The sequence below is a fragment of the Lissotriton vulgaris genome, chromosome 10 (genome assembly GCF_964263255.1).
Source record: "Lissotriton vulgaris chromosome 10, aLisVul1.2, whole genome shotgun sequence".
Lineage (NCBI taxonomy): Eukaryota > Metazoa > Chordata > Amphibia > Caudata > Salamandridae > Lissotriton > Lissotriton vulgaris.
Genome location: NC_141698.1, coordinates 845,088,829 through 845,114,922, shown reverse-complemented (window position 1 = coordinate 845,114,922; position 26,094 = coordinate 845,088,829). Strand labels below are relative to the sequence as shown.

The window sequence follows — 26,094 nt, the reverse complement described above, 5'->3', positions numbered from 1 at the left end:
GGGAATGGGGGTAGGAAAGGGGTTTGCTGGAATTTTAACAGAGGCAAGTGCACGAGGCCACAGGGGACATGTAAGTTCAGGCATGAGTGTGCAGGATGCGGACATTCTTCACACCCTGAGAGTTCTTGCAGAGCCAAGAAGGGGGATACCGGGGGTAGAGGAGGTGCCAAACAGGTCTAATATCGGCCAAGGGGTACCACTACCTACCCCCGTAGATATCATGGCAATGATCCCCTGGCTAAACGAATACCCTGATCGTGTCTCCGCTGGGGTGTTACGGGTCGGCTTCTCGTATGGTTTCCACATCCAGGCGGGGGATTTTCGGGGGGACTCACTGTGTAAAAATCAACTGTCTGTTCAACAGCACCCGGTGGTGGTAGAAAGCAAGATTGCGAAGGAAGTTGCCCGGGGCCGGGTTGCCGGCCCATATAGGCACCCCTCCAGTTCCTAATTTCATTTGTTCACCGTTGGGAGTAGTCCCCAAGAAGGACCCAGGTGAGTTTAGGTTAATTCATAACTTGTCGGCTCCTAGGGGTCTTTCGGTAAACGATGCGATTGATCCAGGAGTCTGTTCGGTGCGGTACGCATCCTTTGATGAGGCCGTCGCCATGTTGAATCGCCTGGGGCCCGGAGCGCTGATGGCTAAATCGGATATTGAATCAGCATTCCGGTTGCTCCCGGTACACCCTCAGGATCAGCGTCTGTTAGGTTTTGTGTTTCAAGGACGCTATTACATGGATAGATGTATGCCAATGGGTTGCTCCATCTCTTGTGCTTATTTTGAGAAATTCAGCTGTTTTCTGCAATGGGCGTTCACCAGAGCTACGGGCTATACACAGGTTATGCACTACTTGGATGATTTTTTGTTCTTGGGGCCAGCCGGTGACACGGAATGTGCACAGGCTTTACTGGAATTTTGCAATCTCATGAAACGGTTCGGCGTGCCATTGGCACCGGGGAAAACGGTGGGGCCATCTACTTCACTCGAGTTTCTTGGAATTGAGCTCGATTCAGTGGAGGGATGCTTCCGTTTGCCCAGGGACAAAGTAATGAAATTTAGGGCCTCGCTAGAATTGTGCATTAGCACAGAAAAGGTAACTCTCCATCAGTTGCAACAAGCGGTGGGCCAGCTTAACTTTGCCCTCAGAGTGATACCAATGGCCCGTCCCTTTTCCCGCTCTATTGCACAAGTCATGGTCGGTCTCAAAGAAGGACACCACCGCACGAGACTGTCTGCAGAGGTTCGCCAGGATATGCGCATATGGTTGGCATTTCTGGCGGATTTCAACGGTCGAGTGGTATGGAGCAAACCACCAGCATCCTCGGACGAGCTGGGTTTGTGGACCGACTCGGCAGGGAGCGTGGGATTTGGCGCCATCTTTGGTAATCGATGGTCGGCGCAAACATGGCCGACGTGGTGGCACACCAGTGGGCTCACAGGTAACATTGGGTTTCTTGAGTTGTTTCCCATTTCGGTGGCCCTGAAGGCATGGCCGGACGAATTCCGTGATCGCTCAGTGGTGTTTTGGTCCGATAACATGACCGTGGTTGAATGCATAAATAACCAGGCAGCACGCTGCAAGTGGATTTTGAGATTATTAAAGAAAATTGTACTACTGTGCATGAGACTGAACGTTCAGTTTAGGGCAAGGCACGTGCCGGGTGTACTGAACCAGGCGGCTGATGCACTCTCTCGTTCCCACATGCAGGCCTTCAGGGGTTATCTACCTTCCGCGGATCTAGTGGCGGCACCATTTCCCGAAGCTCTCTGGTCACTCGGTGCCCCGGATTACAGGACCTCGTGGGAGCCAGCTTAGCCCCCAGGACATGGAAGGCGTACGAAGGAGCGTTTCGTTCCTATTGTGCATTTTTGGGTCCAGCAGGAGGGGATAAGTGGGGGCAGGAGGAGTATGTGCTGAAGTTTTTGGTAGCACTCCACAAGGCAGGCCGATCAGCAGCAACGGCCAATAGGCACCGGGCCGCCATTGCATTCATGGCGCAGGCGTATGGCATCAGGGACCCTACATCGTCCTTTTTGGTAAAGAAGGCACTGCGAGGGTGGCAACGCCTTGAGGGTCATAGAGTAGACGAGTGGCACCCGATTGGGTTAAAAAGATTGTCCCTGTTGATGTCGGTGCTCCCCGCGATATGTTCCTCCCAGTCCGAAGCAGTGCTATTCCGGGCCGCTTTCGCATTAGCATTCCATGGGGCTATGCGGGTGAGCGAGCTGGTGGCAAGAAATAAGAAGGATATGGGGGGAGGCCTGTGTCGGGAACACGTTCAGATCAAGGGTGATTCAATGGTAATCACAATAGCCAGGTCTAAAACCGATCAGGGTGCGATGGGGGACAGTATTGTTGTCCAGCGCATGCGAGGGTCCCCCATGTGCCCGGTGCAGTGCGTTGAGGAATATCTGGCGCAAAGGGCGGTAGCATGGGGGGGAAGCTTGCTGAGACACACCGACGCCACCCCACTGACAAGGTTTCAGTTTCAGCGGGTGTTAACTTTGGCAATCGCGGCAGTGGGCTTGGACCCGAGCGATTTTGGGACCCATTCCTTCAGGATAGGGGCTGCTACAGAAGCTACAGCCAGGGGTCAGAGTGTGGAAATGGTGAAACAATTGGGACGATGGTCCTCGAACTGTTATAAAAGGTATGTGCAGTTGCACATGTTGTGAAGCTAATGTCATGCACTCACGCTTCTTGTCTTTTGTTTGGTTTACAGTTTCGCGAGCTTGCGAGGCGGGGTGGACTGTGCAGTCGACCCGACACCTGGGGACCAGCGGTCAAAGACCACCGGCTGAGGAAAGAGTGGTGTGGGTCGTGGGCCACTCATACGTGAGGCGTGCCGCGGACGTATTCAAAGCAGGTGACATGATTCACGCAGCTGGGGAATACGGGTACAGGGTGACCTTCCATGGAAGGGGCGGGCTCTGTATTGACCATTTTCAATGTTTTGTCGAGGGACTGTTAGGGCGGACAAGGTCACCGCCGTCTATAATCATAGTACACCTGGGAGGCAATGATTTGGTGGCGCTCGGTCGGCGAGTACTCCTCGAGCGGGTTCTATCCACTGTTAGCTGGTTGGCAAAGAGGATTCCGGGGTGCACGATAGCATGGTCACACATGATTCCAAGGAAGGTGTGGCGGGGGGCCCTCTCTGTGTCAGCTTTGAATCATTCAGTAAAGAAAGTCAATAACAAGCTTGGTAGATTGTTTCGTTCAGCACAGTTGCACAGTATTCCGCATGGATGTATTCGGGGGGATCACATGTATCTCGAAGATGGGGTTCATTTGTCCCGGGAGGGGAATGTCTTACTCATAGGAGACTTCATAGCATGGTTAAGGGGTTTGTATAATCATGACCTTTAGTAGGAGTGTGGGGGGTCCGGATAGCCGTTCAACTATCCGGCCTGTGGCGGTAAGGTCATGATCGGTGAGCAGTAATTTCAAGATCCCTAGAGGAGGGGCGCCACCCATTATGGATGGGAGCGCCCGGGGGGAGGCGGCCATTGGCCCCTCACACGGGGAGGCGGCACCCACTAAGTATGGGGTCGCCTAAGGGAAGGCGGTCATAGGCCCCTCCCAGGGGAGGAGGCGGCTCGATGCCCCTCCTAGGAATTTCCCGGGGCCAGGATATCCGCGACGGCGGATGTGATGAACAGTGTGGGGTGGGAGGGGGGTCCACGCTACCTTCTAGACACCTCACACGAGTCCTCGGACGACCATTAAGATGGCGTCGAGTTGAATAAGGGGCCCCCGCTAAGACAAGGGAAATTGGAAGTTGGCACAGAGGTACAGTCCTCTGTGCGCCTGCCCCTCACACTGTGAGGGGGGAGTTCTGGTAGTAGGGATCTGACACCGGTTACGACCTTGCCGTTGGCCCATAATGTTAGGATGTACAATTTTTATTTAGAAAGTATGCATTTGCAGGATGTTTAGACTCGGCTTTGTATTAGAGATTTGTTAAGGTTAGCCAATAAACGTGACTGCATCGTAATGTATAAATGAAAAATTGTACATGATATGAAACTGTTATTTTAATGTTTTAATTTTGTTTCATATTTTAATAAATACGGCCGGGAGGGTAACTCCCTCCCGCCTTCCAAAAGTTCAGAACTGCATCCGTCTTCCCATCCTTGGGGATTGTGTTGGGAGGGGGTGATAGGCATCCCGGCCGTACGGCACCGCTCGATTTATTTATTTATTTATTTGCAGGTTTGTATAGCGCTAGGAATAAACTCCCGCAGGAGTATCTCCGCGCTTGAGACAGCCGGCACGCAAGTATATAGCAGTAGCATTTAAATTCTAAAACCCTCTGAAACAGTTACCTAATTCTAAAACAAAAGACTGGCTTAGCTAGTATTGACTGACCAAGAAAGTTTTCAATTGTTTACTAAAAAGGAGATGGTCGGGGCATTGTCTCAGTAAGACTGGAAGCGCATTCCACAAAATAGGACCCACCACCGACAGGGCCTTACCACCCAATCTAGTTCCACTGATCTTGGGTACACTCAGCAGCAGCTGTTCACTAGACCTAAGAGTGCGAGTAGAAACATATGGTACAAATTTTCTGGCCAAATAGTCCGGTCCTAGATCATGTAGACCTTTATGTATAATACAGCAGGTCTTAAACTTCACTCGTTGACGTATGGACAACCAGTGAAGTTTATTCAGCAGAGGTTTAGATGGAGATCTAGGGGGGGCATTAAGAACCAGCCTGGCTGCTGTGTTCTGCACTACTTGCAAGCGGTCTAGTACCTCTTCATTTGCACCTGCCAGAAGACCATTACAATAATCAAGACGGCTGATTACTAAAGCCTGAACCAAAGTTCTTCTGAAGGAGTCCGGGAGGAAAGGGAATATCCTACGAAGGAGACCTATCATATGAAAACAAGATCCCACAATGCTGTTACCATGTTGTTTCATAGTCAACTCCGGTTCCAACCGTACCCCCAGGTTCTTGATTATTAGCTTAGGTTCGGGGGACTGGGCCTAAGTCCAGTGGCCACCAATCAGGGGACCATTGGACCCTGGCTTCACCGAAAAGCATCACCTCGGTCTTACCAACGTTACATTGAAGAAAGTTGGAAGACATCCACCGAGATACTGCTTTCATCCCCTCGGAGATAGATTGTATAACCTCCGTTGTTAGTTGTTTGAAGGGAAAAAGCAGCTGCGTATCGTCAGCATAGGACACTGGACAGAAACCAAAGGCTCTGGTTATATCTGCCAAGGGGGCCACATAGGTGTTAAAAAGAGTCGGGCTCAAACAAGATCCCTGAGGAACCCCCTTGGTGATCTTAACCTCTTCAGACCTGAACTCACCCATGGTGACACATTGGGTGCGGTCGGAGAGAAAGCTCTTTATCCAGTCCAGTGCCTTGCCGCCGATTCCATTCACAGTCAGTCGTTCGATCAAGATGTTGTGTGAGATGGTATTGAACGCTGCCGATAAATCCAGCAGCACCAGGACAACGGAGTAACCACTGTCCTGGTACATGCGGAGATCATCCGTTATCGACAGCAGGGCCGTTTCAGTGCTGTATTTTGGCCTGAAACCTGACTGTGAGGGATCAAGGCTTCCCGATTGTTCAAGGTAGTTGGACAGATGTTTATTTGTGTGCTTTTTGATGATTTTCCCCAAAAAAGGTAGCAGGGAGATCTGCCTAAGATTAGACATGTTGGTCCAAGGGGAGGAGGTGTTCTTCCTAATCGGTCTGACTAGGGCCTTTTTCCATTCCTGTGGGACACTTCCTGTTGTTAATGAGAGATTCAACAGTCTCTGAATATCAGGACCAAGTGTTCTCCCTAACGGTCCCATTAACGTGGCTGGTAGTAAATCAGACGGGCTCCCACTTTTAATGTCATTGAGCAGCTTCTCAACCTCTGACAAAGAAATCTCAGGAAAATTATCGAAGGTGTTGAAATTGGTGGACACAGTTTGCACCAGTATGTGATCATCCTGGGCTAGTCATGGCTGGGATAAGTGCCTCTATCTTTTCATAGATAGCATCAATTTTTTAGGTAAAAAAACTCGAAATGTTGTCACAAAGATGTTGAGATGCCATATCCGCACTTTCGCATGCCACAGGTTTTAAAATGGTATTTACAATCTGGAAGAGTACTTTCGAATCGTTGCCTGCTGCCTCTAACTGCGAGGTGACATAGTTCTTACGTGCAGATCGAATAGCTTTATGATAGGTGTTTGTAGCCTTCTGATGATTGATTTGGTCTTCCTCCAAGTGCGACTTTCTCCATATCTTTTCAGTCTTCCTAGCCATGCGCTTAAGGCTTCGCAGTTCTTCTGAAAACCAAACCTCCTGTTTCCTAGCAAGACACTTTTCAAATGTTTTTAGCGGGGCAATCTGCTGCACCGCAGTGTTAGTGGCTGAGTCCAGTTTTGAAAGTGCAGTGTTAATATCATCAGTAGCCAGAATGAGAGAAGGAACATAAGCCTTTTTAAAATTGTCATCGGTTATTTTATGCCATTGCCTTCGTTTAAGCGGAATTTGTACAGGGAGATTGGAACATGTATCCATCTCCGGCATTGAGAACTCAAGCACAAAATGATCTGTCCAATTACACTGTTTAGGAGCATAGCATTCAATACCAGAAAAATTGGAGAGAATCAAGTCTAAAGTGTGACCTGACAGATGCGTAGGTCCACTATTACGCTGTTTCAGTCCTATTAAAGATAAGTCAGTCAGGAAGGATTGGGCCTCACTATTATTTTCTATCTCACTATGAATATTAAAATCACCAACCAACAGAAAATCTTTATCTAGGCAAACATGCGGGGCAAGTGCTTCCACTAACTGTTTAGAGGCACCTTTTATGGGGCTTGGGGGCGATAAACCAAAGCTCCCTTTCTACTGTGTTTGGCTGACAAACCAATCTTAAAAACCATCATTTCAAAGGCCGGATTACACAATTGGTCGATGACCAATTTGGGGTGAATCAACATGTAATTTAAGTAGCTCTTTGTCCAGGAGGTTAATATAGAAAACAGGAAGGGCGCTAAAATGCAACCCTGCCTCACTCCACTGGTACATAAGAAGGGCTCAGTCCTACTTCCCTCTTGGTTATATCTCACACTTGCAGAGGTATTCCAATGTAGGGTTTTTAGGACGTCTACAAGAGGTTGATCCACTCCTAGGTTTAACAATAAGGACCAAAGTTTTTCTCTATTTACATGGTCGAAGGCCGCGGAGAGGTTCATGAACCCCATATATATAGCCCCACTGCTAGCAATGGTGTATTTAGCTGTCAGGAGGTACAGGTTCAAACATTGATCGGTGGTAGATCTGCCCTCCCTAAACCCATATTGGACATCTGTCAGAACCTGGTTCTCCTCCGCCCATTCCTGCAAGCGATGTAAAATGACACGGCCCAGTACTTTAGCTGTCACGTCTATAAGAGATATGGGACGATAACATTGAGGGTCATCGCGGTTCCCTTTTTTATAGATCGGGACTATGGTTGCCGTCGACCAGGAGCGAGGCAGTCCTGCCACCACTGCCTCGTTCAGAACTCTTGTGAGCAGTGGAGCCCAAAGATCTGTGTTGCTCGGGTAGAGGTCGGGGGTATGCCATCAGGGCCAGGTGCTTTGTTCTTACTGAGTCCTACTATTGCCAGTTCCACTTCTTCCAGGCAAAAATCCAATTTTGTATTTGGGATTAGCCTTGGTCCTTCACCCTGGATTAATTGACCTGTATGGTTATAAAGACTCTGGAAGTGGGTCTGCCATTGTTCAGGTAAGATAGTGTTTATTATTTTGGATGCCCCTGGGTCCTGGAAGCATGGGGTATTGATAACTTTCCAGATACCCGAGATGTCTCACCTTTCTGCCGCCTCCCTTAGATCCTCCCAAGCTTGAATTTGTAAACTCTTTTTCCGGCATTTCAATGCTTTTTTATATTCAATTCTATACTGTTATATTTTGAGTTTGTCCCTGGGTTTAGACTGGAGACTAAGTTTACGTTTTTTGTGCGCCTTAGTGCAAACAGAGTCGAACCAATGCGGGGTGGAGGGTACTTTACTATCTTTAAAGGTCTTTAGTCAGTTATCCACATGGCGTGCAATTTCTTCAAATGCACTAACCACTAATACTCCTCCCACATGAGGATCAAGACATGTGTTTATGGCGTTTTGTCCCTCTGTTATTAGTCTTCTATAGAATTTGTCTTCGTCAATCTTAGCCCACTTAATCCTCCTTCCCTGATCTACTGCCTTTTCCATAATATCTGTTCTGCATGTACTTTTTTTTAAATCAAAACCTTTTAATACTAGTGTCAGAGGATTATGATCACTAAAGATGCTTATGTCTATGGCCATACTACTGATGCTTCTCTTTATGAGGGGCGAGGCTAAGATAAAGTCAATATACGACTGACAGCCTCTACCTATAAATGTTGGATTGAGGTCTCCGTTTTCACCTAGCTCAGTGAGCTCCATGGTATGGACCAAGTTGTACCTTTTTATTAGTTTCTTTAGGTCCCATCCCTCAGTTGTATGTGCAAAATGTGGGCCTTTTGCTACAGTGCATCTTGACCAGTCTCTGTTAAATGGTTTTAGGTTGTCACAGAGATGACAATTAAAATCCCCCATAAGTATTATACTGGGGGAGATTGGTGTCTTATTTAGTGAATCCAGCTTTTCTAGGCAGGAGTCCAGTTCTTTTACGATGGTCCCCTTTCCCATCGTGCCTACGGCATTATACCATTAAGTAAAAGGAGACTGAATCTTTTAAGACAATACCCTACAGCTTGTATGTTTCGTGAGTCCCAGTTATAATTAAACCAGGATCCTTGCATGTGGAGGTCAACATACATTATTAGTCCCCCAATCGCTCTCCCCGATGATGACTTTATGGCCGGGACGGAGAAACATTTGTACCCCTCTAAACTATACAGGTTTGGGTCGACCACCCATGTTTCTTGCATACATATAATTTGAAAATTTTTAATGTAGTTCTGCCATTCCTGGGATTCAAATTTGGCTGCTAATCATGCAATATTCCAGGATATGATTCGAAGATTTTCATGGTTGTCCCCCCTAGGAAGCCCTATTAAACCCATTAGTAGATGCTCTTCCTTGTCTTCTTCTATAAATGTTATGTTAGTGCGGGATTCTAGCATGATGTCACTGTCCCGTCTACTTCGATCAGGGGTTATCTTTTGATCTGGTTGTGCTCTTATTGTCTTTCCCCATTTGTTGGTTTTCAAATTCTTTTTACTAACCCCCCTACCGTCACTTTGTCCTGTAGTACTCAGTGTACCAGTTCCTGTTACTATGGGCCCTCCCTCCTTTGATCTTATAGGGGTGTATAGAGCGCTAGGTTTCTCCAGTGCAAGTCAGTCCACCTCTTCAAGAGCACTGAACCTATTCCAGTGCGCATGTTGAGTTAGGAAAGGGTCATAAGCTGGGGTGGCTTGGTAAGGCATTTGCCATTGAGCCGGTCTATACTGAGGTTCCATCTGTTGAACCCTATTCATAGGAATTCTATTTGTCTGCACCGGTCTTTTGGGTGTATACGTGTAAAAATATGACAAATGTAGGGGGTGAATTTGTGTGTGAGATCTGCTAGGGGGTGCATTGCATATATAATTCACTACTGCAATGTCTCTAAAATTTACTATTATTATATCCCCTGCTATTGTTTGTATTCCTCTCCCGATCCACTCCCCCCTTCTTACTGTGAGGATTTCACCACAGATATTTGGAGGTAGGGGTCTGTTTATCTGCAGCCACTGCACGCATTTATTCTTTAGTTCCAAGTGTGTTTACCTTTTTCCCTCTTTTAGTGGTGCAACTCCTGTCAATACCACCACGAAAGGCAGGGCTTCAGGTGGAAGATTGATTGTCCTAAATCGTGCCGATCTTGTTTTATTTTCTGGTACATTCATTAACAGGGGGGGTTTGCCTTTTCTTTTGTGGTTTGATCTATTTTTTCATTTGAGGCTTGGGGAGTTCCTTTGCATTGTTTTGTTTGGCCCTGTGTTGTCTCATTAGAGCTGCAAGGGTTAGCGGGTTTTGAGGCTTTTTGTACTACTGGGGTGTTCATTTGTTTATGCTTTCTTTAGTTTATTTAGGGCAGATTCATTAGCTGGTACTGCCTTATCTTTTGTTATCTTGTTAGGCGTGCCCCCCTCATGTCCCGCTTTTGATGATATATTATCATGTCCCAATTGTCTGGTTGAGCTGACCCCCTTATTATTTATTAAAGAAGTTAATCTATCAATTTTAGACATAAGGGGTTTGATCAGGGTGGTAATTGTGTCTTCTAGATCAGCTTTCAGGTCGCTACCATATGAAAGCTGATGAAGAAGTATATATGTATAGTAAGGAGTGACCAATTCCAACAATTTTTTTAAACATTGACATAACCACAGTGGACATGGAGATCTCTATGAAAGTGCCGGGTCAGAGGGACAAATTAACAAGATTTCATTAAGAGCAAACGGTTCAGTTAATTGATTGCCAAAGATCTTTGAAATAGGAGTTTAAAGTGAATCCAAGATCTAAAAATCTGAAAAAAAGAGTAAAGATTGAGATGGCAGGTCAGGAGGAGTGAGTGTGTTTCTAATTGTATTACTTTTGGTGGCAAAACATTCTCCAGCTATTTTGGTAATGTATAATTAAGGGGCTAGACAATATGGTGTTTATTCTCCAAGACAGCAGTTGGTGGTGAGTTTGTAGTGTGGTAATGTGTTCTAGATTGTATACTGAGTTCCATGATGGACTGTGCTGATACTGACTATTAGTACCCTACCAGCCATGAGTCAAAATTCTGGTGCGTTCCTCTGATGGTACAGCAGCCCTGCTGAGAAATGCTTGATACTCTATTATTAAGATAGCTGTCTTGATAAAATATCTCTGAAACTCTCAATTAATAGCATTGCAGATGTAATAACGAGTAATGGTTGCGGATTAGCTATACTGTTGGTGGAAATCAGATATAGACAAGGGCAAAATATTCTAAAAATGTCCCACTCTTGGCTACACGAAAGTTGTGTGCAATACGCAAAAGTATCACTCTCTTATTTGTCAATTTGTAATGTACCAAAAAACTGTGATGCGCCGTTGTCCGCTTGTACAGCTCATCCATGTGAGTATGGTAGGAAGGTCCATCAATGTGCCATTCTGTACCCCCTTGTACGCCCTGGTGTTTCATACTGGAATGCAAAAAAACTTGCAAAGCACTGAATAATTACCAGCTGTTGAGATTACCTTCTATTCCAGAGACAAATACCTGTCATTTGTTCTCGTTTTTACGATTCTGCAAAGTTCAGGGCTTAAATAGAACATTACATAAAATTGTCTGTATTCATTTTTAACATGGCTTTTTTATCTCTGCTTACTTTAGTTACCAGTCAGAGGTAATGAAGACAGCTCTAAAATACATTTTCAAGTGTTTTCTTGTTATATATATTGTATTTACTGATAACAAGTAAAAATATCGGCCTAGGCTAATTTTCCTAATTTTCGTACCGGGAAGACAATAAAATACTGATGATGCCAGTATAACCAGTGAAAAATATAATTGGGTGGCAACCCTGCCATCTGCCAGTACAGCTTGCATTTTGCTTGAGCATTTTAATGTTATTGAGAAGTAGGAGACATGGCCTGGTGGCTAAAAGACCTGACTTTGGAATTGGGAGAACCAAGTTCGTGCTACTTTGCACTTCGTCATACCGCATTCGGTCCTTTTTATACAGTAGTGATTAGTAAATTAATAATAATAGTATGAGTAATTGAGTAAATAGAAGGCCTTTCAATTGCCCTATATATTGGTACGTAGTGTACTGCCTGCAAAAGGTTGGAAGGCTGAATTGGCCTCTATCCCATTAAAACTCATGACCTGCAGATTGGAGCAGTTCTCAACCAGCTACAACCCATAATCTCATATGGAAACCTGGCACAGGAACTTGTCTCTTTCTTTTTTCTACCAAAGTTGAAACCATCAAGCATAAATGTGCCTGTCAGTAAACCATGACAGGCCACCATAAGACAAAGCTCTGGCCTTCAAAACCTTAATATCGAGAACAGCTGAAACCACAATCAAAGTCACTGTGAGCAGAAGGAGCGGGGCCACAACCACCACGAGTCGAGACCAGATCCCCAGATACTGGTGGTTCGGATAGGGGACTGTCAAGTCACTCAGACGTTTTAGCTTTCCTCATCCATGGTCAGGAACGGATGAAGGGACATAAACTGTCAGAGACCAAAGACGGAAGATTGACACTTAGTTGACTTCAGTCATGTTCAGCGTGGTTGAGCATCAATCCAAATACTCTTACAAGAGTCAAAAACGTCGGGGTTATCATCACTCAGGTGGATATATAATGCCGAGAGTGTGCATCTGCATACAAGTGCAGCAAAGTCACTCTATGCGAAGATTCCACCACAATATGGTTGCGGTGGGAGCCTTCCTGTCATATGACCTGGACCCTTCCAATGGCCTGTACACTATCCTCTTGAAAAGGCCAATGAACAAATGTCCCCAACTGCACAGCTGTGCTGCTGGAGGTGTTGGTGGTATGAATAGCACGTGTGCCACAAATCTTACATTGGATGCCAAAGAATTAGTCATCTTCAAGTAACAGTGCATGACCCACAAAAAGGGAACAGGATGTGGGGCCTAATAAAAATATATATGTATATAGTGTGCAATGTCCACTCGAATAGAGCAAGCTCACCCGTCTTCTGAGAGCTCATATACACTCTCTTTGGCCAAGTATTCCTGGTTTACTCAAAAGGTGATAGTGCGAGTTCTTTGAACCCCCACCACTGGGCCCCTATTGTCAATTTTCTCAATATTGCTTCTATAGAAGGAGGCCGAACCACTCTTCTTGAAGAGTGTGGATTGACAAACAAAAAATTGTAGGTGACTGAAAAAGCTGTCAGAATTCTTATTTTACCTTTTTCTGAATGATATAGTGCACCCACCCCTGCTTCTATTCCCATTTCCCATACTTGTTGCTCACAAACGTCATATGGCATCTAAGAAATTTGAGGTTATTAAATAAGATCTATTCACATCATTCTCATTTGAAAAAGAAAACAAATCCCTACTACCTGATCAAGCAGGCTGAGAGACGAAGCAATCATGAGAGTACATTGTGAAAATTGAGGCAAAACAAAATCTGTTATTATAGCTTGAAAGAACGGTATTTGAAGGATCCGGTATGAAAACAAATATGAGACACAGTGATGTGCAGCTGTGGGTGAAGGGATGGGGAATCGAACAGGAACATCACTGTGAGGTATGAGGTTTTGTGGTGTAACAGACCAGAGGAAATGAAACACAATCCCTGGTGAAAAAGAACTGTAAATCATGAACAAGGTGAAGTGATAAAAATGACACAAATATTACATCTTGGTTGGAATTCAAGAAATTTCATGCAGGTTGAAAAGTGAGAAAAGGACTAAGAGTGGCCAAAAATGAACATAAATCTATAAACGTAGAACCTGTGCCACTAAAGCAGACAACTTGGTTATGTTGCTAAAAAAATCAGGAAGGAAAATCTTACATTCAACATCTCTCTTCAGAGTAGGAGAGAACACACCGGCAAGGAAAAAAGTCAAGGTTGCCTGTGACAAATACAGTGAATTCCTGTGAATGGGAGGATTGGTAAATATGGTATTATCTTTCCCTGGATCACATTTGTACACAGAGATCACATAATTTGGGTAGTTTTTTTGTTTTACAGAGTTTTATATAGCGCGAACTTCACCCGGTACCGGGTATCAGAACACTTTACATAGCACCAGTTGCTTTACATGAGGTCATATTCATTTTTGGTAGGCAGGGGGAGATTAAGTGATTTGCCCAGAAAAACTGCATGTTCAGCGTCATTGCCGAGACTTGAACCTGGTTCCCCAGATTTTAGGTCTACCACCCTAGCCGTTAGGCCAACTCCTCTCCCCTAGTTACAAAAGAAGTACCTTACTTGGGACTCAGTGAAGGCATGATCATGTGGTGTACCACACCATGAAAGGAGGACTTAAGGACCTATGTGTCTTGTTTATGGGAAACATCCTTTACATCGCTGTGATTACACCACAATGCATTCGGAACGCTGCCATTACAATGCAAGCGTTACATCGACTTGCACTGGAGGGCGCTATAACCTAAGGAATAGTAAGATTAACTATTCCAACACCTTCCCTACTGTACTTAGACTGTTGTTTGAATCGTAAATCCTACTACTCCTAAGTCCAGCGCCCTCCAGTGCAAGTTGTTGTAACGACTTGCGTTGTAAAAACTGCAATGTTATATACCGCAATCATTTTGATCGCATTGTAACATCACATATTCCTTGTTTATAAATTCAAGTACTGTGCCCATGTATGCATACCTCAACAATTATGTCCAGTGTTCAATATGCATGAGAGATGATGGGGTGCCTATTGTCTGACTTAACATGGGTACTCCTATCGAGACATGCTTTATACAAGGACAATGTTTAACACCACACTGCATGGTGTAGCCGGATAAAATCATTTTATAATATCTACTGTTGACTGGACATTATGCCTGATAAACTGATCCATTTTTCATTTAACATAGTCCGTCTATACTCTCGAAAACAAAGAATAATAAAGGGTATTAAAGGCATACGAATTAAAATAATGATCATGCACAGTAATGTTCAGTAATTGCTATTCCTCACCAGGAATATTTGGAATTGTGAGTGAAAGACATGATCCATGTGGTATAAAAGGTGGAGATTATTAGGGTTTTCGGTTTAAAGGAAAACAATCCCAAGCATCCATCACAGGCAGCCAATGTACAAATAAATGGCAAGCTGAGAAGAGTGAACATAAAGGGGCCTATTAGGATGGCAGGCGGATCGCCCCCCAGGCTGGTGCTAGCCACCTCTAGCCCGGCAGGGGCGATCCGCCCGCCATCCATACCTGAAAGACCCCTGCCATATTAGTATGGCTTGGGGGTCCGCGGCGGACGGAAAGACAGTCTTCCGCTTTTCCGCCAGTCAACTCGTCCACCGGGCGGAAAAGGTGCATGATATGGTGGCGTCTGCAAGACACCGCCATCCATATCACGATGCAGGCAGAGAGCAGCCAAAGCCGCCATGGAAAGGCATGCGTTTTTTGCTGTTGGGGGCCTGTTGTGGGCCCCTAGGGTGTTGGGGTGGGCGGGGGTTCTCATGGGGGTACCTGATTTGCATGCACAAGGTGGCAGGCTTTGCGCGATGCCTGTCACATTGTGCATGCAAATTTACAACATGCATTTTTTACATTTCGGCGGGTGCTACTTACAGCACCACCTGCCACAATTTAAAAAATACGGGTTGCGCCCGCCAGTCTGTCAGGCGCAGGAACGTCGCAACATGGGCGGTCGGTCCCGAGCTACGATGCGGTGGCGGGCGACATAGTCCGCCCGCCATCGTAATAGGCCCCAATGTGTCTAAAAGACAACCGCCATGCCATTGTTATGAAATTATATTAATTTTCTAGCCATTTCTATGTACACTGTCACCACTGCTAAAGAACGAATTACATCAACCAAGGGAAAGTTTCAAATTCTCCTACACTGATAAAGTGTGCATGTGTTGAGGGATTTCAGGAACAGCTTCACATAAATAATTAATGACATCTGGCTAATGCTATTTTCCCTTGCCAACTAATCATTTTGGTGCTAAAAGATGTTCACATTGTGTTAATAATGTACCCTGATAGATAGGCTTATTTTCTCTTTCCACACCATACACAGAACAAAAAGAAGTGAGAAACGGATTTACATGAAAGACAGTTGGAGACGGTTGCCAGGGGAGCTGAGAATGTTCCAAACACATTCAACGTTCGTTGGATAGCTGTCAGGATATCCGGGACTGTTGAAGGCTCCTCTCTCCATGTGAAAGGTTCCACCACAGGCTACAACAGAATACCAACAAGATAAGAATCCAAGATCATCTCAGAAAATAAAATAAACTTTTCCTATAAAATAAAGACAGATTATTTCAATATTTTGGATTTTAAGAATGAGGTAATCAACAGTATCAGTACTAGGGATCGCCTTACTAGATACATTAAGGCTAATTCACAAATCTCTTTTTAAAAATCATTAAATGTTTGATTTCCTCCCTTGATTTGTGCACATTTCAGACTCTTGGGTCTGATCAAAAATAAACAGTGTTGCTAAAATGTCTCACAGTTATAGTATTCCATGATAATCCTGCTTCAGTACTATTACTCCTTCAGATTTTAAGCAGAGTGGATAATCCATAAAAGTATACATGGCAGAAATGTGCAATAGCGTAATCATTTTCAATTTTCCTATACACTCCCAGGACATAGAGAAGTACTTGGGCATGATTTGCACTCAATGTATATACCTACAGTAGCCTTTATTGCTCCAAAAGCTCTGCCATCAAATCTATCAAATTTCAGGGCTCACTCCAATGTAAATGGCCATAACTCAGCCACTGAATCTAATATGGTTGAACCACAACAATTTATGATGGTGTGATCACCTTGAAAATCCACCCTGGTAAAAATGGAGGACTTTCAGTAAAAGGTAAGAGTAGTGTCACAAAACAGCTGAAAATATCTTTAGCGTATTGCAGAAACCTGATATTTGGACACTGAAACTGTGCTCGGTTTCGGGTTTTAAGTTTACATTGACTACAACTAAAATAATACCATTTAAGGGTATATTTGCTTTTCGGTAGAAACTGGAAAACACAGACTGTTGCTGTTCTTTTACCGCGTTGGCTCAATGTGATGTCAAACTGTATAAGTGATCCCCCTAACTCTAAACATGTTCTGTGATGGGTGCACCTGCCATGAACCAGTAGGGACATGACAAGTGACCTAATATGCGCTTGAAACCAATTTGCATTGTCCCTGGACCCCCATTTCCCACCCTCACTCCTATTCTGAGACAACGGCTCACCTCGTATGGCTTCAGCACAATGTCTACTGAATATTGCTGTGTAGTGGCTAGCCGCTTCCAGCAAACCTCTGAGCAATGACTCAATCCAGGGCAAATGGCACCTCCGTAATACCATTCGACTTCAAAGACAGTGGGATAGAACTTTTCCTTTTGAAATCTCAAGTATCAGTACACAAAAAGGAGCAATGAACATCATTGCTGCATAGGTTTGCCGCCAGAATCCATTTCCTCCCATGAAATACTACGCCCAACACTCCTGTCATAGCTAGTATTAGTATACTAAGATAATAATAGAACCGTTTTTATATCACATCTTTCTTGATAACTTGAGAAATAGAACTGCTCATCGTGATTCTGATTTGCATCCCACAATATGTATCGAATGTCCTAAATAGATATCCTTCATACAGCTGATCCTGGCCATTTGTTTGAAGGGAAGAGCAGCACAGATGTATTAAATATGCATCATTGATCTTTTATATGCTCTAGCATGAATGGTGTCCCGATTATAATTTGAGTGAAGCATTATTTCCGGGTGGGATAATGCCCCGCCCATTTATATCCGGCTTGGTGTTCCCACAGCCAGATTTCCCACGTGTCGGAAGACCAGACCCAATTTAATGGTTGGTTATTCTGTTCAGTAAAATCACATGAGATTCATACTTCAAGTGCCAGTCTTTACCCTGGCTCTACAGCCCAGGTTTGTCCCTGGCCCTTGCTAATCACCCCACACTAGCCCTCCTCCTTCCATTTACCGCCTGCTCTGAGCAGATGGTAAATGGAAACATGTTTGCCCCGTCCCTGCAATTGGTATACCACAAGCAGATTTCAACAGGGCAAATGCAGGTCTTTATGTCACATCACATTCCAGGGCCAAATACTTCGACAAGCCAGATTTATGTGTGGGTTTATACCAAATGGAAACATTGTGCGTGATTCACAAAGGGCCTCCCTCAGTCGTCCTCTTTAAGGCCGGGGGCAGAATCAGCACAAGTGCGGGAGAACCTCCATTGCGGCCTGCCACCCGTTGAAGCCTTAAAGAGGAACAACGAGGTACAAAAGTGACCTTGTGAAATTAAGTTGTGGTGATCAAATTACCCACACTGGTACACTACACAAATCGTGTAAGTAACATGCAATTTTAAATGTCCTGATGAATGCTCTACAGACCCGGTTGGGCGAAGGAGAGCAGAAACATGTTGACGACAATTAAAGTGGTATGACTGGACCCAGTAGCTTGGCCCGTGTGTTATACCCCATTTATCTTTTAATGATAAGCATCATCTGGTTTATTAAATATTTTTGGTGAGATGTTAGCTTATTTTTTATAACGTTTTTGATTTTTGTGGGCACTGAATCTATCTCTGGACACTACCACACTGGACCAGAGGTTACCTCAGGTTTGAGGTGGGCATACACAACCTTACTAAACCCTATGACTATGCCAGAACACGAATTCACCGTGTTTAGGAGGGTTTTTTAAGTAATAAACCAAGGTAATGTGGTTACCAGTGTCCATCCCACTCTATTGATTTTTTTCGGTACCTTTCACCGGGGAACTGGATGAACAGTTATTCCCCCCCCCCCCCCTCTGATCTGTTCATGTATGCAGTTAGTCTAAATATTGAAAACTGATGTTGAAACAGTAGCTTTTTGCAAAGTACCTGCAAAATTGTCTTACCCGATGAAGATGCCGCATACGTGGCACGGAATCCTTTGGCGGTGTAGGCTGAATTAGAGGCAAACTTTACAACCATGCTATTGCTGAATGAAGTAACAGGATGTGGCAGGCTGGTACCACAGTAACGGCCTAGATAAAAATAACAACAATGAATAACCAAATAGACAGCTCAACTTACAGAACTGAAAGTCTGTTCATCTGTTAATCTAATGTAGTTGCTATAAAACTTAATATTTCTATCAGCTTATCTCTCTGATCCGTTTTTTACATTTTTTCCACTTAATAGTGCACGTTAGCAGACTTTTACTTTGTGAAAATCACACATCTAGATAATGTTGATTACAAAATATACCTATAAAACTATTTACTTTGGACATTTTAGAAGAGAACATAATTATACTTGAGACTAGAGTTATCAAGTCAAAATTTGCATGGGTAATTTGACTACAAGCCAGTTTCTTGCATGATAATAAAGAATTTAACTGAAAATGTTGTAAAATGTTTGGCAATCTATTTCACTCATAGGTGGTCATTCAGAGATCCATTCCCAGTGGCAGTAATGAGTAGAAGTCTGGGGCCTCATTTATGAGAAATAACGCATCGCTACGTGAAAGCAGCGATGCGTCACTTCTCAGTGCGCACTCCTTGCGACATTCCTGATGCGTCATATTTAATGTATGACGCATCATGTCGCAAGGAGTTACAGATACGTCAGTATTTCTGACGTATCTGTAAGCGCAAAAGTGACGCATTGCTGGAGTGTGTCACAAAAGTGACGCAACTCCAGCAATGCGTCCTTTCACATGGGGCAAGCCCTATGTGAAATGGCCTGCGTCAGTCTTACGCCTGCTGTGAGGCAGGCGCAGGATTTTGACGCAACGGTGTCCTAAAAGTGACGCAGTGAAATCTCATAGATTTCACTGCGTCACTTCTACGACCCTTCCTTGCGTCAGTACGCCCCCCTTGCATACATTATACCTGGCACAGGTATAATGTGGCGCAGGGGTTTACAAAGTGACGCATCTACCTAGATGCGTCACTTTGTAAAAATGACTCAACAAGGCGCATTTTTTACGTCACTGGTGCGTCACAAAAAGTGACGCACCGGCGGCGTAAAAGTGACGCGAGGGCGCATAAATGAGGCCCCAGGTACATTGAAGTTTTCAAGCATCGCAGGGAGTGCAAATACGCATGGGGAAGCCACCACTTATCATTTTTTGCTGGTGAAATTTTTGCAGCGAAGGTACACTGCATTTCACCTTATTTTCACTGCAAGTAGTCTCCACTAACAGAATTTCGGCAGCTGGGATTTAAATGTGGCTTAGGACAGAGACCTGATGACATCTTGATTTTCATTTGTTTCTAGAAAAATGAACACATTTTAATGAGAATAGCTGCAGTATTCTGGTCAATGCCAATTTTATGGAATTAATCATGATTTAGGACATCTTCATTTTCATACTTTTGTAGGTAATGAGTACTGCTACCGTAGTCTGGTTGAAGCAGCTTTTATCCAACTTTAAGTGTTTTTATTTTACGATCTCTTTATTTTCACATTTTTGCAGGTAAATCTATAACTTTTACATGAGTGCAGCCACAATATTCTAATTAAAGCAGCTTTTATGCGAATTCAGAGAGATAAAAATGCCACGTCAATCTAGACAGGCCCTGCGTGACTGACCGTAATGGACCCTTGCATCCATATAATGAAGAGCATCCACATCCAAAAGTGGAAAGAAAATTTAGATGCAATTTTCATATATTGTCCCTTCAAGTGTGAGAAATGCCTTCTATCTCTCACACCTTCGCGGTTAATTAAGCCTAGAACTCGCTCAAAACATGCTAAAAGAAATGACAAGTTGCTTTGGTACCACATTTGAAATATGAACCTTTAACTGTCACATAGTAAACAAAATGTGCCGCCTGTGTTTTTGTGAAAGTTGGTAGTGTTAGACGCTAAGAGCGAATAAAGGCTATGGTTAACAGCCAGGAATGTATCTCGAATATGTTGTTTCAGAATCCGACCCTAAAACAATAAGTTAGTCAGTCTGGGAATAAAGGGTTTCCTTGGATGAAATGATCCTGCCACCCTTATCTCCCCACAACAACGCAGGCGAAAGCCAGGCTCTGCCCGGTTAAAGAAGTGGCTCTGGATGTGAGGCGTGAAAGGAAACAGATGTCTGCCTCCCATTTTCACTTTTACATCTGCTTATTCAATTACTGAATAGAGGAGATAGTGTGATAAATTGTGTTGAGGTCACGCGGTTTCCTTTGGCTTGTCCTTTATCAACATGTGATAAGGACATACGGACGAAGTTTTTTTTATTTTGTTTTGTTGCTGTTGCAGTTTTGTATAGCACGAATTCGACCCGAAGGCATCAGAGCGCTTTACAAGAGCAGCACTTGAATGAGACAGAAACACATTCATTTTTGGGCACGGGGAGACGAAGTGGTTTGCCCAGAATCACAGGGTGTTTGAGCCTCCTGCCGGACTTGAACCTGGCTCCGCAGCTTCAAGGTTGGCAGCTCTAGCCGTTAAGCCGCGTCCTCTCACAATTGAAAATAAGGTTCAAATGGTTTGCTTTTTTACTTTTTTAAGTTTTCGTTTAACTAAAATGGAGATGTTTACCTACTTCAAAGCTACTCTTTTGACTATTTCGATAGGTCAAAAAATTATCATTTTGGTTATTTAAGTATTTTAGTAAAGATATGATATATTTTTAAATAGGTCTCTGTAATCACAAAGAAATAAGATTCCTGCGCAGTGGCTCTTCATCGGTAACCATAAATAGTAAAGGTGATTTCTCAGCACACCAGAACGTATTAATCCAACCCAAGATATCAATGCATCTAAAGTAGAAGGTAAGAAAAGAGAAGTATATTTCTACTGTACCTTCAAGAGGGGCATCAAGATTATCACCATCTAGAATCTCCACAAAGTCAGATGAGCAGTTTCTATTCCAGTTTTCAATGTCGAAGTCAGTGAATGAGAGAGTAACATGGTTGACTGTGGATAAAAAAAGATATTGTTTTTAAAATCATAGATTGGGATTTGCGAAACAAACACAACGTTTAGAATCAATGACCTTCAGAAAATGTTGCTTGTGCTCACATGCTTTCCCAAAATGGGAGCAGGCAAGACCCACAAATCCTCTAGCATAAACATCCAGCATTAAATGCATCTTTCATGGGGAACGTTTTGTGAAGAAATCCTGTCTTCAACAGCTTTTGTAACAGGGTAGGATTGTCTCTGAGATGGACATATTTTAGAACTAAAACTTTTTTTTTTAATTTATTTTTATTGCAGAATTAGAAACAAGACTTCAGAATAGGCCAATCAGTACACTCTCAGCATCCCAACCGTAACAATGACGGTTATGTCGTACACAGCCATTTAGCCCACATCCCGGAGGCTGGGCGGCGTGCCAGGTCTATCCTTCTCAGGAAGATGCTTCCGTGTACTCCCTTCCCAGGTATTCGATCAGCTTCACCTTTCAGTATCTGCTTTTACCCCCCTAAACCCCCCCCCCCATGCACCAACCAGCGAACTCAGCATCCACCCGGGAATATCGTCTACAGCATGTGATCCAACCAACACAATATCATCCATAGCACTCCAGAGTCCTCCTTCCGGATCCCCCCAGTATTGTTGCCAGAGTGCCTGCCTTCCATCCCGGGGGCCCCCGCTCCTCGGGACAGTCCTAAGTTCTATCCTCTGATTCCGATCCGTGCCGCTATGTCGAGCTGCCTCTCTTAAAACACACCCCCCCCCCCCCCAACTGCTACTGCTACTGCTGCTGCTAATGCGGGCATTCCAAATCCATACTATCTCTGGGGCACGTCACATATCAGGAGTCGTTCGCAATCGCTAATAGTACACGGAGTCCTCATGGACTATGGCTCCTCCTCCTCGCCCTCCACCATGTAATCACGCAATGCCTGCACCACCATCTCCCAAGCTCTCGCCATTTCCAGACAGCTCTCCTTGCCAAGTCTAGTAGCCTGCCGCATTCTAATAGTGCTCTCACAGCCCACCCACTTCAACAGCTCATTCGTCCATCTCCTCACCGATGGGCCTTCTCTAGATTTCCAGTGCCAAGTTATCTCTCTTTGTGCCAACATGAGTCCCAAATCAATAAACTTACTTGTAATTCTCGTTTATTTAGTATGGGAGAACCAGAGCAGGAGACATGCCGCCATATCAAAGTCCACCTCCCTATCAGTTACCGCATTCAAAAGTTCCCCCACCTCCGGCCAGTACGACCCCAGTTTCGGACATCCCCACAACAGGTGATCCAGCTCAACCTCGGGCGCCAAGCACCGTGGGCACACCGCGTCAAGCACTTGGAAGAAACGCTTTATCCTTTCCGGGGTCAAGTACGCCCTGTGTATTATAAAGAAATGCACCTGCTGAAATCGTGCGTTTCTCGTACCCTTCCACGTCCGCCCCAGGACCTGGCTCCAGACCGTATCCGGTATGGGCTTGCCTATGCTATCCTCCCATCGCGACTTCAAAGCCAGCATTGGTGCTAGCCCCTCGGTCAACATTCTCGCGTGGAGGCATGTTATCGCCTTAACCGTGCCCGCGGCCATCACCACGTATTGACATGCCATGGTCACTTCCGGCTCAGCAAGCCCTACCCCCCAATGCTTTTGCATCGCCGCTACCACTGCCGCGTGCAATAGAAAAGTACCGTCTGGCAGGCCAAACTGCTCCTGCAATGCTTGATAGGGGACCAGCGCACTATCAATGTATAAATCCCCCACCATCTGGAGACCCAACTCCTCCCATTCCAGGAGTCTGGACCAATCGCCCCCATGCGGCAGCGCTGTCAACATCCCCAGCGGTATCTCCGGTGCATACAGCCGGGTTTTCCCCGCTCTTTTCAGGCTCCTTTGCCAACACATTTTAAGCGTGCTTTCCTCCGCCGTGAGATCCCTCGAGTCCAATTTCTGTTGCATGACTATATAAGATAGGATGCACTTTCGGATACCGGTATCACGTTCACTGTCAGGACCCCTAAACTCTCTGGCCACTTTCTGTGTTAGGATCTGCAGTTGCGCCGCCAGGTAGTAGAGTTCAAAATCGGGGACTGCTATCCCCCCTTCAATCTTAGGCCTCATTAGGGTTTCCAACGCCACCCTCCTTCTGCCATGGCCCCAAAGGAAGCCAGTCACCAGCATCTTCAGTTCCTTAAAGACCCACTGTGGGATCCACACCGGCAGAGTTCGAAAATAATAAAGCAGCCGTGGAAGCGCCACCATCTTCAACAGTGCCACTCGGCCCAATACCGACAGAGGAAGAGAGGCCCAAAATGCCATGCTGCCCCTCAGGGCACGAATGCAACGCCCTATGTTCCCCTCCAAGAGGTCCGCCGCCGTGTGATGAATGTGCACCCCTAGGTAGGTGAAGCCCGAAGGCTCCCACATGACCTCCCTCGCTAGTGGGGGACAGGGCGTGCCCGCCCGCAATGGGAATATACAGGTCTTAGTCCAATTCACCTTAAGGCCTGACAACCGACCGAATCCAACCAGCATATCTACCGCTCCCTCCAGGGACCGTTCGGCATCTGCTAAGTACAGCAGCAAATCATCAGCATATAATGATATATAATGTGACTCCGGCCCTTGCGCAATCCCACTGTACATGGCGCCCGACCTCGCCTGTGCCGTAGCGGCTCCATCGCCAATGCGAACAGCAGGGGGGACAACAAGCAGCCCTGTCGCGTCCCTCTGCAAACAGGATAGGCCGAAGATACCAGCGGCGCCAGGCGCACCCTGGCCCTAGCCGACATGTAAAGCACCCTTGTCCACCTCCGGAATCCTTCCCCGATTCCGAATTTCAGCAGCACCTCATCTAGATACTTCCACTCGAGGCTATAGAAAGCTTTTTCGACATCAACTGCCAACACCACTGAGTCAGGAGCCGACGTCCCGGCACCATCCAAAATTCGAACCAGCCGTCGAATATTCATGGAGGTATTCCTAGTCGGGATAAACCCCGCTTGGTCTCTATGCACCAGTGTGGTCATGTGCGGCAGTAACCTGGTGGCCAGAATGCGACTCAAGATCTTATAATCCACCGTCAGCATCGATAAGGGTCGGAAGGACGTCACACTCAGCGCATCCTTGCCTGGCTTCAACAGTGGCACCACTAGTGCCTCCCTCATTGACTCAGGCAGGTAACCCAATTGCTTGGCCTCCGAATACACCACCAACAGTTGTGGCGCTAGGGTGTCAACAAATTTGGCGTAGAATTCTATCGGTAAGCCGTCTACTCCTGGGGTTTTATTTCGAGCCATCTGTTTAATCGCTACTCTCACCTCCGCTAGCGTTATGGGACCCCCCAGTTCCTTAGCATCCTCGCTGTCCAGCACCGGCAGCGGGATCGAGGCCAAGTGGCCGCCTATCTCAGCCTCCTCCGCCTCCAGGTGGCATTTATAGAGTCCCGTGTAATAGGACTGAAAGCACGCCATCACCGCTGTTTGCGAGTAGACTACCTCCCCCCCCTCCGTTCTTATACTCATGATCGGTCGCCCTCTAGGCTCCGGATCTGCAAGCTTGGCAAGGAGTGCCCCCACTTTATCACGCTCCTCATGCACCTTGATGTTATATAACTTGTAGTCATAGCACCTCAGCCGTTCAGTCTCAGTCACCACCACCTCCTTAGCCTCCACCAGTCTCTCCTGTAAGTCTGGCCGTTCCGGCCTCTGTTGTTCCAAGCCCCTCAACACCATTTCCGCTTTCACCAGATCATTCAGGACAGCCGTCCGCGCATTTGAGAATCTACCCATGCACACGCCTCTCACCACCACTTTCATCGCATCCCACTCTACCGATCGTGACGAGGCAGAACCCGCATTCTCCGCAAAGTAGCGGTCAATGCCCTGTTGAACCGTGTCACTGAACACCAGATCTTCTAGCGTTTCAGGCCTCAGCCGCCACGATGGCACCGCCGACCTAGCCTGTTGCCACTGCACTGACACCAATAAGGGATTATGATCTGATATGGTTCTGGTCAAGTATTCAGTGTGAGTCACCACCGTCGCCAAAGTGCCACTACACAGCACTGAGTCTAGTCTAACATGCAGTTCGTGTATTGTAGAAAAGTAGGAGTAATCCCTTATCTCAGGATGCTAGCCCGCCACACATCAAGCAATCCCCACTTTTCCTGCCATTCTTTCCTGTGAGCTGCCAGCCTGCGCACTGGGGAGTCGACTAAAGGTGGGTGCGACCTATCCAGTGCTACATCAGTGATCGAGTTAAAGTCGCCCCCTAATAAGACAGGGCCAGCCAGAAAATGGGCCAGCGAACTCGTTAAGCTATCAAAAAAGCGGGCCTGATCGGAATTGGGGGCATACACACTACACAAAACCACCTCCCTACCATAAAGTCGCCCCTCAACCGCTACATATCTACCCTCGGGATCAACCCGCTGCGCCGTGACTTGGAACGGTGTCCCCGCTCTTACCCATATTAGGGCCCCTCTGGCA

General features: G+C 45.7%; 1 protein-coding gene across 1 annotated transcript in view; it reads right to left on the bottom strand.

The window, feature by feature from the left end:
• The window catches only part of CUBN (cubilin), a 1,372,460-nt gene that overhangs the window by 645,272 nt on the left and 701,094 nt on the right, over nucleotides 1–26,094 (bottom strand). Inside the window, exons 34-36 of the mRNA XM_086941783.1 lie at nucleotides 21,495–21,608; nucleotides 18,602–18,730; nucleotides 15,767–15,899 (exon numbers count right to left, since the gene is read on the bottom strand). Coding sequence (XP_086797909.1) covers nucleotides 15,767–15,899; nucleotides 18,602–18,730; nucleotides 21,495–21,608 — 376 coding nt within the window. The remainder of the gene's footprint in view (nucleotides 1–15,766; nucleotides 15,900–18,601; nucleotides 18,731–21,494; nucleotides 21,609–26,094) is intronic.